Source organism: Hipposideros armiger, unplaced genomic scaffold (genome assembly GCF_001890085.2).
Source record: "Hipposideros armiger isolate ML-2016 unplaced genomic scaffold, ASM189008v1 scaffold_1129, whole genome shotgun sequence".
Taxonomy (NCBI): domain Eukaryota; kingdom Metazoa; phylum Chordata; class Mammalia; order Chiroptera; family Hipposideridae; genus Hipposideros; species Hipposideros armiger.
In genome coordinates this window covers 34,593-54,125 of record NW_017732479.1, presented here as the reverse complement: position 1 = coordinate 54,125, position 19,533 = coordinate 34,593, and the positions used below count along the sequence as shown (strand labels likewise).

Here is a 19,533-nt window from a genome sequence, read left to right as displayed (position 1 = left end):
TGAATTGTGATTCTGGTGTTGCGATGGGAAACAATGTAACAATGACAGTGTGACAATGACAGTGTAACAAGCAGATCGGAATGTACAAGACCAGGTCCCTCCTGAAACTGGGATGTGGGAGCACCATCTCATGATGCAACATAGTAACTCGTTTTAGGAAGCATTTTTTAAAGCATCACGGAAGTATTTTCATGTTACTGTGAAGAAGCTCTCCACTTGGTTTCGTGTGGTCCTTTTCTTTCTGGGTTGGCTCTGCCTCGGCCTGGGCCTGGGCCTAGTGTGAGGGGTCCTGCCTTAAGTCCTGTCAAGCTCCTGGGCGGCCTCCGCCCAGCTCCTTGTCCTTCACAGAGTCGACTGTGCTGGTCCAGGCTGGCAGGTGACACAGAGGGAGGCCGGGCGGGGCTTCCAGAGCAGTCCTCCAGGCCGAGGAGGGCAGGGCAGGCTCCAGGCTGCCCAGTGCGGCGCAGGAGGCAGTGCGTGCCAGTGGGGAGGGCGGGACACGCTGTTTGATACCACCTTTCACGCCGTCTCCCCCAGCTTCTCTGGCCTTGAAGCTCACTCAGTCTGACCTATTAAAGAAACAGCGGCCTTCTCCCCAGCCTGCCTCCTCTCTCAGCTGGCCTGCCCCTCTGCCCCTCGCAGGAGCAGTCCCCTCCCTGCCGTCTGGCCCCGTGGGCCCACTCTGCTGGCGCTGCTCTCCCTGGACCCAGGGACCCCCGAAGGCTTCTCCGAGGGCCGCTCCCAGCTTCCTCCGGCCCCACTTGAATTTACTGAGCACATATTGACTACACATGTATGTGTACCATGGTCACTCTGCCCCACCCCCCCATGGAGCTCCCAGGCCAGGGGAGGTGCCAGTCACCGAGCAAAGGCAGATTATTAACAGAGCTGGTGGGCGCGGTGGGGAAGACGAACAGGCGAGGCGGTTGGAGAGTGACTGGAGAGCTGCGTGTGGAGGTCTTGTTTCTGCCTGCAGTCCACCCTCCCCTGGCTCCACAACGCTCTGTCCGGCCGCCTGCCCTCCCCGCCTCGGCCCATCCTCTCTCAGGTGGGGTTGACCTTCTCTCCACAGAGGTCCACTACATGGCCCCTCACTCCTTGGAGGCTGTCCCCCACACTTAACTCTCCACACCCTATGCCCACTGCCTCCCATCACCACCTTTATCGATGTTCTGCAGAACCCCAAACCCTGTGGAGAGGAGGCGTGGGGATCCCAAGTGTTCACCCAGCAGCCTCTGGTTTGTCTGATGGAAACCTCCCTCTTTCCCAGAGCTGAGCCTGGACCCCTCTCCTGTTTGGGACCCCCACAGGACCTCATGACCCTGCACGTTTCATCATGATACTGGATACCTCTGTCACTCTCTTGGCTTATTTTGAGTAAACTACTGAAGAAATTCGTTCTGAATTCCAAACCTGCAGAAAGTACGGCATCAATAAGATTAGTGGTGTTCACGACGCACCACCTGGTGATGAGATGGCGGCTCATAATATGAAATGTACCGTCTTAACCACTTGTGTTTTACCGGGTCAGTAGTGGTTAATAGATTCACACTGTTGTGTTATGTGCTCCAAGTTTTTTAAGAGCACTCTGAAATCCTCCAGCCCTAATTTTTTCAAGCTCAATTTAAGTTTCTAAAGTTGTGACTCTACAGTAGAATATAAGAATAGCGTATACATATGTATTATAAAGTATATGTATAGTTTAAGTAGTCATCATGTGTGTCCCAAATTCCCCCCCCCCACCGTGTTAACCACCACCCAGATGCAGGGATAGAAAGTTGTCAATACCTCAGACCAGGCGTTGGCACGCTTTTTCTGTAAAGGACCAGACAGGAAATATTTTTCGCTTTGTGGGCCATAGGGCTTGTCACGACTAGTCACCTCTACCATTGTAGCACCTGATGCTATCACACTTGTTAACTTTTTCCTATCTAGTGGGTGTGCAACAGCGTCTCACTGCAGCTGCAATTAGCATTTGTTGGTTACCGATGAGATTGGGCATCTTTTCATTTGTTCATTCATCTATCAGGTTTCCTGTCCTGTGAAGTGCCTGCTTGAGACTTTTTACAGCTTTCACACTGGGCGGTCTGTCTTTTTCTCGTTGGTCAGTAGGAACTCTTGCTGTGGTTTAGCTACTAATCTTCAATAAGTGACAGGTGATGCAAATATCTTTGCCCAGCTTGTATTCTGTCTGCGCCCTTTTTATATGATATCTTTTTGAAGTAGAAGTTCTTTTTTGTTTTTAATGTGGTCAAAGTTATTAACATTTCCCGGTAGGTCTTATTTAGGAAATCCCGCCTTGGAGTCATGAAGCTATCCTACATTCTCTTCTAGGAGCTACAGTTATGGCGTCGCCTTCCACCTCGGGTCTGGATGTTTCTTGCATCGTGAGGCAGGGTCCAATTCCACTCTTCAGATGGAGACCCATCTGTCCCAGGACCATCCCCTGGGCGGTCCATCCTTCCCCCCCGGCCTGCAGCCTCACCACTGTCCTGATGACGGCCCATGGGTGTGCCTGGGCTCCTCATTCCGTTCCATGGTCAGTTTGTCTGTCCTGGCAGCAGTACTGCATCTTTATAGTCACTGTAACTTAGTAATACATCTTACCTGGCTGGCAGGCAAGTCCCTCCTTCTGGTCCTCCAAGAGTTTCCGAAACAGTTTGTCAAGTTCCACGAAGGAAAAAAAAAAAAAAAAGATGTATTGGGATGTTTGGAGAGAAATGAAATCTTTACTGTGATGTTTTGTAGTGTTTTCCAGCAGAGTTTTAGACTTCTCTGTGTAGAAGCCTTGCAGGCATTTGTAAGACTTATTCCTAGGACTTTCTATTTTTGATGCTATTATAAATGTTATTTTTAAAACTTCATTTTCTGTGTCTGATGTATAAGCATGTGGATGATTTTGCCTATTGATATGGAGTCCACGTTTCTTGCTCAATTCTCTTATTATAATAATTGATGTGTGGATTCTTTGTATTCCATATATGTCATCGAGTAATCTATGAATAATGAATATCTTTCCTATCGTTTTACCCTTTATTCCTTTCTCTGACATAACTGCACTGCCCTCCAGCACAGCGATGAGTAGAGCGCGATAGAGATATTCCTGTCTTGTTCCTGAGCTTAGCGGGAGTGTTTCGCTCTTTCACCAATAAGTAGATTGCGTGCCAAGGACTTGATGGGCGCCCCCGTTGCGCCTCCGTCTCGGTGTTGTAATGAGGGTTGAGTGAGCTGTTACTTGGAAACAGTTTGAGATGCTGCTGAGTGCCGTGTGTTACCTGACCTGCTGGGCGTTGTCCTTTGCTGTGCCTGACAAACCCCAGGCGCCCTTTGCACCCCTCGGGGACATTAAAACGGCCCTACATCGTCTTGTCATGTCCCTCAGCTGGTGTTTCACGTCCCTCATTTCCCCGTCACAGCCAGAGGGCTGACCCTGCATGGCGGCGGTGACCTCAAGCAGCGTGGATTGCAGTCTCATTTCCCAGGCTCCCGTGGGCCTTTGTTTCTAATAGTTTTTGAAGCAAAATTGTGGGCGAGGAGGAGAATCTAGGTCACACACCTGAGACCACTCATTGCCCAGAAACAGGGCCCATCCATACAGGATACTTGTGTTTGCTCTTCTCACCTGTAGGGGGACGGTAAGGGCATCTGGAACCTAGATGCGAAGGTAATTAAGCAGGCTGACGGGGAGGACGCTGTCTTAGATTATTCCGGATAGTGACAATCAAAAACCCTTGATACCACCATAAACACATCTTCTACGTCACTAATCGCCGTCTCCGAATGTTGCAGAACTTTATAGAAACGGATAACGAGGGCAACGGCATTCTCCGACGGCGGGACATGAAGAACGCGCTGTATGGTTTCGATATTCCCCTCACACCGCGAGAATTTGAAAAGCTTTGGACGAGGTGAGCGGTATCTGAAGATTGGCTCTTTTCCTTTCTGATGGCCTTGGGTTTCTTGCTGAAAATTCAGCACCAACCTTCCTTGGGGTAAGATGGAAGCCAAGCATGGTGTTCTCTTGGCTGCACCTGTCCTGTGCCCTGGGCCCTTGTTCCTGGTCACCCTGGAGAGAAGCCTTGGTGAACAGGCCGGTCTTCAGGGACGTGGAGAACCCGGGGCAGCACTGACCACCAGGACTAGACTGGAGGGGGCTCATTACCAAGGAACCGGGAGTTCGAGCCTGGGCTTGCACCAGTTTAGAGAACCAAGTCACTCCCCAAAGGCTTAACTCTAATATCACTCAGCAGGAAAAAAACAGCCTCTCCCCATTGCCCGAAGGTGGAAATCAATGTTGGACAACCATTTTATAGATAAGTAATTTGTTGGAAGAAAATAACCAAACTTTTGACAACTTGGAGTAGCTTCCCGAGGGTCTCTTAAACTGCAAATAATATTGTACGTTGGTTACATTTTGCAAAATGTGTTTTAGACGCGGCTGTGTTTGAATGCGGCCCCAGTTGCAGCGTCCCCCAGGTGGATGGCTGAGGCGGGAGGTGTACTAGCTGTGCGGCCTGCTTCCGTGTTCCAGACCCCTCTTTGAAGTCCCTCCTTCTCCCTATGCGTCAGTCGCCACTTGCATCCCCCAGGAACTGTGTGCTAATAGTGTGCATCCTCTCGGGCACGCTTGCAAAGCAGTTCCTGTCAGTTTTTAGCTTTTCATCTTTTCCAAGTGGAGGGCCGAATGAAATGCTAGCCGAGTTTCGAATTTGGTGGGCTGCTTTGTGTCTAATTTAGAAAAGCAGCTTGAAGCTCTTACAAAGTCCTTGTATTTTTCAGATCCCTCCCAACACTCGCCTCATCCGTTTTCTTTTCCAGTAGATTAAATAAGTTGGTGCGGCCGAGTAGCCAAAAGATTGGGGCACAGCAAGCAAATGCACGGACCCTCTACTACATGGACCTTTTGGGTGATGCAAAGATGACTGGGTGGCCCTGATGCCCGGGGGGCTGCTGGGGGCAGGAAGCATTCACCCCAATACTGGGGTACAGCATCACCTGCGATAAATGCAGAGGGGAGAACAGGTCAGGCGGAAAGGGAGACAAACGCAGGAGCACTGGGGCCGTGGGGGAGTAGGCATCTATCGTGGAAGGAGTGATGTGGAAATAGTTCCAAGGCGTCACGATGCAGAAGGAGGACTGCCTGACCCCCGGGACAGCTGGGGGCTCCCAGAGAGAGCAGGGTGAGCACGCCGATCACCTCACCAGTCCTTGTTTGGGGTCTTATTAACCAGGCATCCAGGAACATGAGAGGGATGGTGATAGGAATCACCTTGCTTTAGGATGCTGAGTCAGGAGGCAGGATGGGGGTGAGCGCGGAGACTGCCGTCCCCATCAGGGTGGGACAGGGCGGCCCCCACGCTGGGAAAGAGACGTAGGAGCCCAGTGTCCCCACAAGGGCGCCTGTGTAGATGAAGTGCGTTCAGCCCTCTTCCTGCAGGCTGATGGAGCAAATTTCCATTTTCATGGGAGGCAGACACTCATGGTTGCTTTTGGCCAAAGTTTCTTCATACCTTTTTTACCTTACTAAATGTCCAGATGTCTCACCTGGGTTAGAAACTGTTTGAGGTCAGAGTTTTATCCACTTTTGTTTAGTTGATCGTACACCATTGAAGGTGAGTGGTTAAGACTGAGGATTCTGCAGCCAGACGCGTGGCCATGGCTCCGGGCTCCACCCCTTAGCTGCGTGGCCTCTTCCAAGTTGCTTACCATCTCTGTGCCTCATCCTGCTCATCTGCAAAGTGGAGCTAATTACCTCTAGTGCCTAGGAATGCTGGGAAGATTGGTTAATTAATGTGTGTAAAGTGCTGGCATCTAGTAACCACTTGCTAAATTGAACAAACCTTCTCCTCATTCCTCCATTCAGCAAATACCTATGAAACACCTGTTTGTGTGGCTCCTTGTTGGGCCGGGGATGATGGAGATGAGTAAATATCGATAATATAACGCTCACCCCTTAAGATATGCACATGGTCTTAGAAGAGAAATACTCAAAAGTCAGGTGCCGTGTCCCTGGGGGATTGACGAAGGCTCCAAAAACTGATGACTTTTAGTTATTTTCAGGTGACTTTTAGGCTGAGTTAGTGTGAGTGTGAGTCAGGGCAGGCTATGCAGTAACTAACAGAACTGGCGTCTCGGGCTTGCCCACATACCAACGTCACAGTCTAGTGTGGGTGTCGGGGCTCTGGTCACAGATCGCTCAGGGGCCAGGAGTCCCACCGTCCCCTGACCTGTTGTGTCCACCAGCAGAGAAGGGAACAGAGCACGGAAGCCAGCTTTGTCAGGACCAGGCCTGGGAACACGGCCGTCCCTTTGCCCACGTTCTGCTGGTCAGAATGCCTTCACGTGGCTGCGCCCGCCTCCAGGGAAGGCCAAGAGAAGCAGTCTAGGTGTGTGTCCCGGAGGAAGGGAAGTGGAGATGGCGGAGCTCGTAATGGCGTCTGCCACACGGGGCATTACCTCCAAGAGGGAAGGAAAGGGGGCGTTTGAGAGAGAGGCTCCAGGAGCATATCCGCCAGCGTCTGAGCAGGAAAGCAGAAACCACTCTAGTATTTACAGCCGAGTGGGGTAAACGCGGTGACTGATTACAGAGGCTTGTGGGAAGGGCCGGAGTCTGAAGAGGAGATGTGGTTTTAGTAGAGGCCCGGAGGCTGGGCTGGAAGAGCAGGGCGGGGAGTTAGTCACCCAGAGATCAGGAAGCTGCCCCCCTCCCCGGAACAGGCGGGCAAATGGGAAACGGTGTTTCTGGGAGATTGGGAGGTTTCATCCACACCTGATGATGTCTCAGAATCTGCTAGAACCTCAGCTGGAGCCATGGCCCCCATAGGAGTTTCCCCTGCGAGCAGCTCTGCCTTCCAACTGGGCAGACCCCGAGGCAAAAGGGCGGGTAGCTCAGGACACGCGCCAAAGGATGCGAGCCGCCCTATGACTGTGCAGCCGAAGGGCAAAGGAGGAGGGTGTCACCTCCTGCTGCAGTGGACTGACCTGAGTGGCAGGGGTACAGGCAGCCTGGGACTGGCCAGGGAGGAGGTGGCGCATCCTCTGAGACACGTCCTGAAAGGCAGGACAAGGCGGGAACCCGGACCCGAGGGCCAGGTGTTCAGCGAGAAAGACGTAGGCAGGCCCACGTTCTAGAAAGATCACTCCAGCCACAGGGAGGAGGGTGACCTGCAGCAGACAGGGTAGGCGGCACGGAGGTGAATCAGGGGCTGTCCCGGTGGTCCAGGAGACAGGAGGGGGTGCACCTTCCTGGGAGCTAGGAGGACTGGGAAGGAAATCTCTCGGTGTGCGAGAGAGTTAGGGCGCGAAATAGCTTTTAGCAGCCTGGAAGGAGAGGCTGCGTGAGGAGGAGGTAGGATGCTCTTGGATTCACCTGAGGACTCGTGCACAGAACTCAGGAAGGCTCCCCAGGTGGCCATGCTCTGAGTAGGACCCATACCCTGTCCCCTGGCGCCCTTAACTGAGCTGTGTGGCCTGGGGCCAGTGACTCACCTTCTCTGGGCTTGATAGTCATCTATCAAATGGGATGATTATGGGGACCAAATGTGTGCAGACAAATCATAGCAAAAAGACCATGTAGGGGGCCAGCCGAGTGGCGCGATGGTTAAGAGCTGGCTTGGGACACCAGAGGGCCCCGGTTCGGATCCCACATATGAGGGCCAGTGACACTGCCCTCCACAGCTGAGATGCTGAACAACAGCTCAACCTGGAGCTGGGCTGCCGTGAGTCGCCGGCGACGGCGTAGGCTGCAGCCCCTGTGGCAGTGGGTTGCCATGGGCTACCGTATGTAGCCAGCAGCCAGCGTGAGCGGCCAGCAGCCGCCGTGAGCGGCCGTCCAGAAGCCGGCGACTGATCTGCCTCGCCCGGGAAGAGCGCAATGATGGTGCCAACTTGGGCCAGTGAAGCAACGTCCTCCACAACTAGACTGAAGAACAAAACGATAGCAACTTGTCTGTTCCCCTTCCCCCGATTCCCCAGCACTGTTCCCATCCCCCCAATTCCCCAATTTAAATAAATAAATAAATAAATAAAGACCATGTAGATTTGAAATTATTTTCTGGTATAATGTTAATAATGCACACTCATTTTAGAAGACTCAGAAAATCCAAAGAAGCATAAAGGCAAAGACACCACCGATGAAGCAGCCCTAGCCCGCTCAGCAGCGATGATAAACAGTGGTAACTTGGTGGTGTGTTTTTCATCCTCTTTCTATGCATCTCAGCGATGTCAGTTTAATCGCCCCCATGACCCTCCTGGCCTGTTCCTCTCAATGTTTGCTGGTAGTGACGTTGGCGTCTCCATTACAGCGCAGGAGGCACCAACGAGAAGGCAGGGACTGGTGCCCGAGGGGTTGTCCAGGCACAGGAGCCTCCTTCCGTTGTCCATACGAGGGACACTCTCCCGTGGGATCCTTTCAGGAGGAATGAATGGGGCCACAGGGAAGGTGGGGGCTGCTGGGGCCAGCGAGACACTCTGCCAGCTCAGGGGGTCTGGGCAGGCCCAAGTCCATTGCCAGAATAGGAAACCCCCAAAATCGGGTAGGTGCAAGCAGGTAGGAAAATAACATTCTGTTCTTTTCAAAACGTGAAATTAGAAAATCAGGCAGAATATAAACAAGCAAAACACTTCCAACATCCATTATCCACTCGCCGTTTATTAAGCACCTGAGAAGTGCACTGTTTAGAGCTTTGGCTTAGTCTGGAGGGGAGTTTGCCGTGGACATAAATCAATGGCTTAACGCCCGGGTCTCAGTGGCTCAGCACATTAGTGTTTTGTTTCTCATTCGCCCAAAGTCTGCTGCATCGCTGATGGCTCTTCTGGACAATTTGGACAATTCTCTTGTGAGTGGAGTAGCAATTGGGGATCTCAGCAGGGGGCCCCCAGTAAGGGGGGGTGGGGCATGTCCAGGGCAGCAGGGTCACACACGGCTCTGGCGGGTTTCAGTCCGGAAGTGACACACTTCTTCCTGAGACCCATTGCCCAGGGCTGGTCAGTGGCCCGGCTGACTGCACAGGGCAGGACAGCGTGGCGAGCGCGTGGGTGTTAAGTGAGCTGTCAGGGTCACAGGCCTGCTGGCTCACAGAGGATTCAAGGAACCACGTGTGCAAGGCTGAAGGAGGCCCCTGTGAGAGGAAGCCTGCTGCCGGAAGCCAGGCCAGCACCGTGAAGACCGAGCTTGCAGGATGATATGTTTGGTCTGGTTCTGGAGAGACCTCTAGGAATAAATTACAGGACGGAAGTGCATTCATTCATTCATTCATTCACTCACTCATCAGAGCAGTCATTAAGCAGGAGTTTTGGGGGGAAACTTTCCAGGCTGCAGGTCCTGTGCTGGGTTCTCTGGTTCCAGAGAGGAAAGCAGCCTCCCTCTCCCCCTCGTTCACAGCTCAGCAGCGGAGACAAACATGCAAACATGGTGACAGCAGCAGCATGCCAGGAGGGGAGAGTGTGGGTGGCCGTGGCTGTGGGAGCCATATGGGTGTTGGGGGAGGGACCCCCAGCAGATGTGATGCCTGAGTTAAGTCTTAATAAGCAGTCATTAGCCGGAGGTGGGGGAGGGGCCTGCCCGTGAGCACAGAGGCCCAGGGATGGAAGAGGAAAACACGGCTCCTGTCAGCAGAGCTGAGACCCGGAGCCGTGGGGCACAGGGACCGCCAGGACCAGGTGTCCCACAGGCCCGCCGCCCACAGCCCCTTAGGGCCCCAGCGTTCTGTGCACCTTCCGGAGCCTGGTTCCATCAGCTGGACTCAGCGCTCTTGGATCTAAAACAAACTGCCAAATAACGATGAAGGCGGCGTATCATAAAACAGCACGGAAGCGGCAACCTCAAAAGCATCAGTTTTGATTATTAGTTGTGAAAACCAGCTAATCAAGTGGACCTGCTGGAAAGTTATGGAGAATAATACCCGATCTATGTGCACTCCTTGATGTGGCAGGTGTGTTGTCTATTAGTATTCCAGTATAAAAAGAAAAGGCTATAAAAAGTCCCCACGTCACGTGCATCAGCTCATGTGAGGAAGACTTAGGACATGAACAAGAAGCTAGGTCGTCTCTGTCGGCTCAACCATGGCAGTGCCTAGAGAGACCTACTGGGTGCCGGGCTCGAGGAACCTGGTTAGGGACACCTGAGCCTCAGGATGGAACAGGATTTGGAAGGGTTGAATGAAAAGGGTCTGGCTTAGAAGACAGAAGACTGAGTGGGAAGTGACAGAAGACAATACAAAGGAGGCTTCCGCTTAGAGACGGCTCTTAGCTCAGCACCGAGATCGCATTGGTGACTGCTGCTGCCTGGAACTCCAGTGGGCAGCCTTTGAAGAGTGGGTGTCCTGTCTGGCGTGGCTTTATCCAAGGTCAGACTGCTGTCTACTGCGGAGCTTCGGGAAGGGATGGTGGCCTGGGTGGGGACTGGGGCCAATGGTGTCTAACCTTCTGTGACGACACCAGGGCTGGCTGGCTGTGCCCGCTGGGCATGGCCACCTCCAGCGCTTGGACACTGCGTTCTGAAGGGCAGCTGCGTGAGCCATCAGCCCACCCTCAGAGAAGTCCTCATGGCCCAGGCTGCACGAGGTGCCATGTCTACCTCGGCTGCAGGCCTGGGCCATCGGTACGGCTACACCAGACCCCCTGACCCTGGGGTCAGCAGTGTTGGAAGGTACTTCCGTCCCTGCTGCAAGAATCAAGTGCTTAAACTGAGCCCGAGGGCTAAGACTTCCTCAGCAACACAGTCGGCATGATCATGTTCACACCATGTGGACCAACTGTGTCGCTGTGTGTGCAATAATGGGCAGAGTCACCAATGATATCAAATTAGTGGCCATCGCCATATGCGAATGCAAATTTTTATGGGTCCTCCGTTATGTGCACTTTTTTCCGGGCGCATCTGTTGCCGAACCATTTTAAAATTCAACTTTCCAGGCAAGTTAATTTTTTTAAATGTTGCACAAAGGATTATACGATGCAGGGTGAGGTTATGTAAGCTGATTTAACTCTCCTATTATTCATATTCATAACAATATTTTAGTTGCAATGGTGCAATCTGGTCTCCTGTTCCTTTGCAATGAGAATAGAATGTTTGTGATCCGTATTAATGAAGTCATTAAGAAGTGTCTTTTCATTCAGTTCAAGTGTCATGATTTCGAGTGTGTTGTTGGCATCTCTTGAGCATAACACACCAGGATGGCGGTCCCCCCCTTAGGGACATGCATCCTTCACATTCACAAGCTCAACAGGCATGTACCTGGTAGCGCAGCTTTGCAGGGCGTGTCACTGGGCACGGTGAGTTTGTTCAGAATGATAAGGCGTAGTTTCTCTTCAGGAAACCTGCCATCAGTCAGGGAGAGCGGTCCCATGGACAGGAGCTGGCGGCAGGGGCAGGATGCACCTGACTGTTGACGGGGCGCACAGCAGCAGCGAACCCCAGCATGCGCTCCCTGTGCACCAGGCCCTAGGCACGGCCCCTCATGCACTCACCCCTCGGAGTGCCCCACGCCCTGCAGAGTCCAGAGGGAGATGGAAATACAGTACTTTGGACTGAGAAGGAGAGGGACGTTCTGAAAGGCTGCCCAGGGGTTGCTTGTCAGGTGAGGGTCTGTGCACCATTGTTTCAGGAACCCTCCTGTAGGAATGGGGAGCCCTTGGGTTTATTTGGGGGTGTCTTGGTCAGAGTTGTATGACCATCTCAGCCTGGTGGCCCAAGGCTAGCACAGGCCTTGTGTAGTTCAGAGAGAGATGCATGGCCCTGGGGTCACCCTAGAAGTTGGAGAGATGTCAGCCCTCCCCTTCCTGGGTACACTGACGGAAAGCCGGACTCCCTTTCTGCAGCAATCACCTCCCCGCTAGCAGTGGGGAGAGCCATTTGCTGGAGCACTGGCCCTTTGCGCTAGAAGTTATGACTCTGCTGTAGCCCCAGCGTTCGGAGACTCCACAGGCCCCCCTTTGTGAGTGTGTCGCTTTGTTCCGTTTTAGAAACAAAATTCACTGAATAAAGAGAGAATGGTCCTTTTGCAGGGGGAGGGGCGGGGGGGGCGCGGTGCGCGTGCTAAGGTCGTGCTAATAACAGGCACCTGGAAAGGCCTTCGAGGGTTCCCTAAATGACAGCAACAGCAGTGCGGGGCGCTGAGCTTAGGCATGGGGTCTCGGAATGCGGTCGGTGGTCACAGATGAGGAAACCCAGCCCCAGAGTGGGGCAGGGCCTGGCCAGGGTCTGGAGGCCGCGAGCTGGTGTTGGACTGAATTCTGTGCGCCTCTCAGTGACCGAGGGGCGTCCGCTTACCGTCTAAGTGGAGTCCATGATAAGGTAGGCCCGGATGCTGCTCAGGGGGGTGGGAGTCCCAGGGCGGGGAAGCTGCAGGCCTGTGGGCCGGCACCGGAGGAAAGCAGTGGGAGAGGGAGAGGCCTCGGGCTCTGCAGGCCCCTTGGGGGAAAGGCCGCTGGGCCTTGGGGAAGGGTGGAGGGGTCCCACTCCTGGGAGCCCTGGCAGGTTTTCGCACAAGGGCATGAAATGTTTGCCCAGATTTTTTACCCCTTCATTCGTCCTCTACCACCACCCCTCCCCTTAAGGACAGGAAAGTCAGTCAGGTAAATAGATAGGTTTCCTTCCTTGTTACTCAAAGGCCCAGTGTGTCCCAGGGGACTGTGGGTGCTGCAGACCCTGTTTGCTCCACCAAGGAAAGCCGCCCGCTCATGCTCAGACACCTGTCCACACAGCCGCCTGTGGGACACTCACGCCCGCACCGCCCTTTAAATATAGTCTGGGTCCTTGGAACTGAGTTCACCTGGGAAAATCCACATCCACACACACCATTTTCATCGATTAGATGAACACCAGGATCTTTCTGTAAAAATTAATGCTTTTTTCCTTTAGAGAAAATTGGCAATATGCCTAAACATTTTTTTATTGAAGTATAATTCTGTTCTACTTGAATAACGTTGGGAGATAAAAACCCTCCATTATGCCTTTTTTTAATATTGAATTATAATTCAGAAAAATCTCAATAATAGAAAATGACATAAAAGGTACATAGCTTAATTCTTATCTCGTTTTCCTGACTAGCCTCTCTCGTTGGTTGTGTGTAATTGGCATCTCTTCAAAGAGAAATTTGAATTAAATGGCGTTCATTTATTTATTCGAGTTTTAAGATTGAACATGCTTTTTGAAGGATTTTCTTCTAAACCTTAATAGTTCCTTTACATGTAGGTGATCAATAAAAAAAACTATTGAATGCATGAAAGGGTTGATTTAAATTTTCTTTGGTCACGACTGTGTTTCTATCAGAATGCCAGGTGAGCGAATTTGGTTGCCGGCTCTGGGGTGGGCTGAGACCACCTTACATGATCTGGGCGGTGGGTTTCCAACTTCAACGAGCCATGAACCGCCTGGGGACCTTGTGAAATGCAGACTCAGATCAGGTCTGGGCTGAGGCCCGAGGCTGTGCACCTGTGACGCCCAGGTGAGCCGGGGCCGCTGGTCTGTAGAGCACGCTGCATGGTGAAGAGCTAGGGGACCTCCTCCCGGGTCTTGTCACAGCCCCGAGCACCGACACACCTGGCAGCTACTGAGGAGAGTTTTGTCTGTCTTTAAAGGTATGACACCAAGGGAAGAGGACACATAACTTACCAAGAATTTTTACAGAAGCTGGGGATTCACTACTCAGTGGACGTGCATCGGCCCAATGCAGAGGATTATTTCAACTTCATGGGTCACTTCACAAAGCCACAGCAGGTCCAAGCGGAGATCAGAGAGCTACAGCGGGCTGCAGAGAAGGCTGTGCCCATCAGGTGAGCTGGCACACACTCTGGGGCCAGGAGCTGGCCGTGGGTTCCACATCACCCTCGTAGCGAACGTTGTTTTGAAGCAGTACCTCCCGGTGCTGGCGACGTCATCACGATATTGTAAGACTTGCTCACTGCTGTAGATTCTCGAAATCGGTGCTAAGTGACAGAGCTATACAGGAGCTCGAGAGTTATAAGCCTACCCTGGTCACACACAGCCTCATATCATTCATAGGTCGCCCTTCATAATTATCTCTCTTAGGGCTCTACTGCATATTGCCGGCCCATCTCTGGCCCAACCAGAATGGAGTTCCATAACGATGTGGCCGTCTGTACCCAGTGCCTGACGCCCGATAGGCACCCAGTGGAGATTTGTTGGACAGATGGACAGATGACGGGTGGGTAGATGGATGAACAGACATATTCTTTAACTCAGTGCTTCTACTTTGGGAACTTTATCCCAAAGACATAATAATGCAGAAGAGACATCACTGTAGCAGTGGGAAGGCCTGACTTGTTGTGAGTCCTCAACAAAAGGACCCCCGCCAGTCCCGTGGCTGCACTGGCTTGTAAAGTGTGTCCCCGGAGAACATGAAACAGCATATGTCTCCTACAAGCTCCATCAGGAGACTGTGGGACGTGTTTGTGATGAAAGGCTGATTGGCAATGACATTTAAACCGTCTGTATTCCATGGTTGGAACCATGTCCGTCGTGTGTGCCTGTCCACAAGGACCAGAAGATGCTGTGCAAAGGGCGACATGTTGTATTTGGAGGGTGGGACTGTGCATGATTATTTTCAAAGTTTAAAACTAGCTGCCAATGTCATATTTTAAAAATGTATAGCCTAGGAGAGAATTTTGCCACATTTGATGTGACCATAAAGCAATAGGACAGATTTTCTTGATCAGTTTTAGTCCTTGGTGGTCGCCCATCAGCTCTGCCCAGGATTGGGCCTCTGATCTCAGCTCCACAGCTCTGCCTTAGCTCCTCATGGCTCTTAACTGTGTGTCTGTCTGTCGCCTGTCTGTCACATCAGCTCTCTGTCCCCACCACCTCAAATGAGTGAATGACTTGCTAGAGAAGCCCCCCCAAAGGAAGTAAGAACCCCAAGGACAGGGGGATGAAATGTCATGGCTAAAATGCCCCTGAATTATGTATTAAGTTACTGAGTTATAAAGAGAATTGAGTTTGTGAATTTTAAAGTAAAAATATGCATAAGATTGGTATAAATCAAACATGCCATAAAACTAATGAAAAAAATGGAATCTGTCTTTATCAGACAGGGCTGGCCTCATTACCCACGCGTGTCTTCGCTTCCCGTCTCTCCTGCCACGTGTGAGTAATGAGGCTCTGAGAAGAGGCTGCCGTCCTTGGCACCCGTACGGCACATTCTTTCTCTTCTGTGTTGCTACTTATCGTCTGAGCGTGGATCTGTAGCTGAGAGGACTACGTGCCACTACACAGTGCGTTTCCGATCACCAAGCTCACACTCACGCCGTCCTCTCTGCCACAATCTCACTCTCTTATTAAGCACAAGCCTGATTTCGTACAAATGTAGGATTGACTTCTGTTTTCTCAAAGATGTCAGATTGTAGAATGGCCAAGTAACTTTGTCCTTCGAGATGGCCCGCTTTTAAACTTTGGTGTCAGAGGATCTTCCAGATAATCTGTAAGATTCAGTGTTGCCAGGACTTTTAACCTCCTGATTTCTACAGAAACTCTGACACGATTGATAGATAGATGGGAGTCATGTTCTATGAAAGTGACCCAAAATGGTATATTTTTGCCTCTTAAACCTAAGGGAATTGATTTTGGTTTTGGTGTGCCCTAAATATATTTTTTAAATGAAGAAAATCTTTTCTCTTAAACTTATTTTCCATGCCTTGCCCCTTTTTGCCCGAGTCTGAGTTGAAGATTTCAGAATCAGTGCAGCCATAGGAAACAAGCCACGTAAGCGCGGCCTGTTCCGAAATGCAGACTGAGAGGCAGAGGCGTGAAACCCGCAGTCCCTGCGGTGCCAGCAGGCCAGGCTGTGTGTGGCAGGGGCCTGTGGCCGTCCCTCCGGCCTTGCCAGGGGCCTCTTCAGGCTTCTGTCTCATTGTCCAAACCAGGAACGGGACAGGGACCCAGAGCAGCAGCCGCTCGTCCCTGAGCGCCGGCTGACACCCCTCCGTCTGGCAGTGTGGCGGGATTCCTCTGTGCGCACATTTACTCTGCAAGGGAAGTAGTTAGGGCCCAGGAGCCAGCCCCACAAATGCCAAGTGCCTCGATGTTCCAATCACCTGCATCTCCAGAAAGGTTTTGATTCTTTCTACCTTCATGTATGGCCCTTGTTTTGAAGGACTAAGTGGAATATAATAGTGGCGATGACGAGTAACCATTTTGTGACATGGGACTGCATTCAGTGTACACCTGTGAGGGGAGCCAGAACGTCACTGCTGCTGGCATCCATTCAGGGACAGTCAGTGCCACTCGTGTCAGCCAGCCCCCCGCTGGACGGAGCAGGGAGGGCGCAGGTGACCATGTAGCTTCAAGGCGTCGCCTCCTGGACCCTCCCTGAATAGTCCCGCTCAGCGTCTCCTGTTCTGGATTTCTGACTTTTTTCCGCCTACAGACCATCGTTTTTCCAGGCATGCTCAAGAAACTGTCCTCTCCACAAAAATGTAATCTGAGGTGGCAGACCATTACCAGCAGGCTCCATGTTCACAGTTTCTAGCATATGCTTTTCCGTGAGTAGGAACCCCACAGGCAGCCCGTCAGACAAGCACATTGGTCAGTGCGATAGGAAGAGGTTTTTCAGAGATGGGGGTCACTCAAGGTTATGGCATGTATAATCAGTCCACCACAGGTCAAGTGCAAGACTCTCCGTTCTGAAAGATGTCCACATTCCTTTAGTACCTTAACAGTAATTATTTTGTCAAGGAAGACTTTTCCTGAAAAAAGGAATCGTAGAAACTTGAGCACGTTCTGCAAGAAAATCAGCCCTCAAGCGGGAGCTGAGGGAACACTGTGACCCTGCGAGGGCAAGGCCTGGGTCCCCTCCCCCAACCCCCCTGCAGCATTGACAGGACTGAGCCCCTCCACCCTCCTCACGCACACCTGCATTTCTGCCTTCTGGCCTTAGCACTGGCTGTCCCAGGCCCCCAGGAGAGCTCTTCCAGGGTGGCACCCGCTGACTCCCTTACCTCCCAGTCGTGCCCACCTGTCACCTTCCTAGCGACACCCCCTGCTCCTCCCTGCTGGAATTGCAGCCTCCCTCCACAGTGGGCGCCCAGTCCCGTTCACTGGCTCTCTACTAACCCACTAACCCCCTGGGCAGGGCACTGATGCCTTCTGTTTAGGGTCAGCCTGTGGGAATGTAACTTCTAGTGGGGCCAGCTTGACTCACTAGATGGACACCGAGAGTGGCCCCAGGCCCATAACAGATGCTCTGTGAGTCTTCTTAGAGAGAATGAAGGTGTGTTTGCCACATGTCTGTAATATCACTGCATTTTTTTTTCTTTCTTCGTCCCATTCTTAAAATGCCAATTCTAGTAAAAAGACAAGGTTGTAATTTCTCTAACATAGTTTTGTTAATAATAATAATCATAAAATTATAATGATACAGACTTATAATTTTTTCCCCCAGAATACCTTTTCATGTGACTATTGCACCAAGGCTGCAAAACATCTTCAGTATCAGTGTTTAGATGAGCTATCAAATCACCACATCAGAATCACCATCAAGCTCCTGTTTTCCTGATTTAAGTGTGTGTCTGAAACCTATTTCCTTTCAGGGATAAGCTTAAGGACCGTTATCAAGATATCAGCCAAGCGCTCACCAAACTGGATAAATCCAAAAATGGCTCCATCTCCATACGCACAATGCAGAGAGCGCTGCAGGAGTGTGGCTGTCCTCTCAGGGAGCAGGAGCTGACGGAGCTGCTGGACAGGTTTGCTTTGACGAGTTGACTGTGTTTCTCAGTCCTCAACATGAGTCGATGCATTGCTTTCATTTTTTTCTTCTCTGTCCACTCAAACAGCCTTTCGACGTCCAAATAACCTCCCCATCTCCCTTTGCCCAGGCTGCGTTATAATGGGTTTGAGCCAACCCAGAGCATAAAGAGAAAGCAACTTGACGACTGCGTGACTTTTCCTGGTGTGTCTCAGCAGCATAATCATCCCTTTTAATTTTCGTTTTCATTTCGCCCAAGTAATTCATACACTTTGGCAGGAGTCAAACAGCCCAACAAGGCTTATTAAAAACAGCCCCTGTGCCCTGCCTTTCTCCTCTCTTCCCTTCCCCAGAGTCAACAACTTCCACCTTTAACTGATATCTTTGGGTCCTTAATTTTGTGTTCCAAAGTGACAAGTTACAGAGCTGCTTCTTGAATTTTTTACTGTTAGGCTCTGTCTGTTGACTTCCTACCAGGAAGATGCAGATTTAACTCTTTTTCACCCAACACATACCATCACTCCCACCCCTTCAAGCCTCCACCACCCCATGGAAACACACACAAACATCTCCGCAGACTCCCCACATCACTGCATCTCAATTTGGGGTAAATCAGTATTCAGGGTTTATATTATTGTGAGTAGGTGATCACTTTCCCTTTCCTATATAGTATTTTGTTTGCCCTGTAGTTAATATTTATCTTATTTTTCTGTTTGCTTAGTTTCCATGTAATTATTTTCACAAATTAAACCCCTAACTCACCCCCACTAGTAAATTTCCTTCTAGTGGTTTTAGAGTTTGCAATATACACTTACAACTAGCTGAAGCCCAGTTTCAGGTATCACAGTGTCACTTCATGGGTGGTACTGGGTCTCAGAACAGAGTGCTCCATATCTTTTCTCCCGTCTGTGGTAGCACTGCTGTCATTCACTGCACTTATCCACATGCTATAGTCACCCGAGACACTGCTGGTATTAACGTTGAACAAACAATTATCCATTAGATCAGCTAAGAGTTAGAAAACTACAAGATGTTATTTTACCTTCATTAATCCCTTCTCTGATGCTCTTCCTTTCTTTGTGTGAATCCAAGTTTCTGATCTATATGACTTTCCTTGTCTCTGAAGAATGTCTTTTAATATTTCTTGCAGGGCAGGGCAGCCGATGACAAATCCCTTCAGTTTTTGTGTGTCTGAGATAGTCTTTAGTTCTCCTTCACTTCTAAGGATAATTTTACTGGATATAGAATTCTTGGTTGGTGATTTTTTTTTCCATTCAACACTTTAAATATTTTAGTCCACTCTTTCCTTGCTTGCATGAATTCTGATGAGAAGTACCATACAATTCTTATGTTTGTACCTCTGTAGATAAGGTCCCTCCTACTTCTGGCTTCTTTCAAGATTTTTTCTTTGTCTTCAGCTTTCTACAGTGTGAATATGATATGCTTAAGTGTTGACTTTTTTACTTATCCTGCTTGGTGTTCTCTGAGCTTCCCAAATCTGTGCTTTGTGGCTACCGTGAATTTTGGAAAATTCTTGGTCATTATTACTTCAATTTTTTTGCCCCCTTTCTCTTTTTTTCTCCTTCTGGTGTTCCAATTATGCAGATATTACACTTTTTTTAAATGTCCCACAGTTTCTAGATATTCTGTTTGTTTATTTATTTTCCATTTATTTTTCTCTTTGCATTTCAGTTGGGGAAGTTTTTTTTGGCATACTTCAAGCTCACTGTTTCTGTTTTTGTTTTCCTTTACCATGTCCAGCCTGCTGATGAGTCCGTCAGAGGCATTCTTCAATGTTGTTACACTTCTTTTTATTGCCAGCATTTCCTTT

At 50.6% G+C, this 19,533-nt stretch overlaps 1 protein-coding gene across 1 annotated transcript in view; it reads left to right on the top strand.

The window, feature by feature from the left end:
* EFCAB6 (EF-hand calcium binding domain 6) overlaps window positions 1-19,533 on the top strand; it is a 183,745-nt gene that overhangs the window by 156,794 nt on the left and 7,418 nt on the right. The window contains 3 exon segments of the mRNA XM_019632342.1: window positions 3,790-3,908; window positions 13,579-13,773; window positions 17,545-17,700. Of these exon segments, the coding sequence (XP_019487887.1) occupies window positions 3,790-3,908; window positions 13,579-13,773; window positions 17,545-17,700 (470 nt within the window).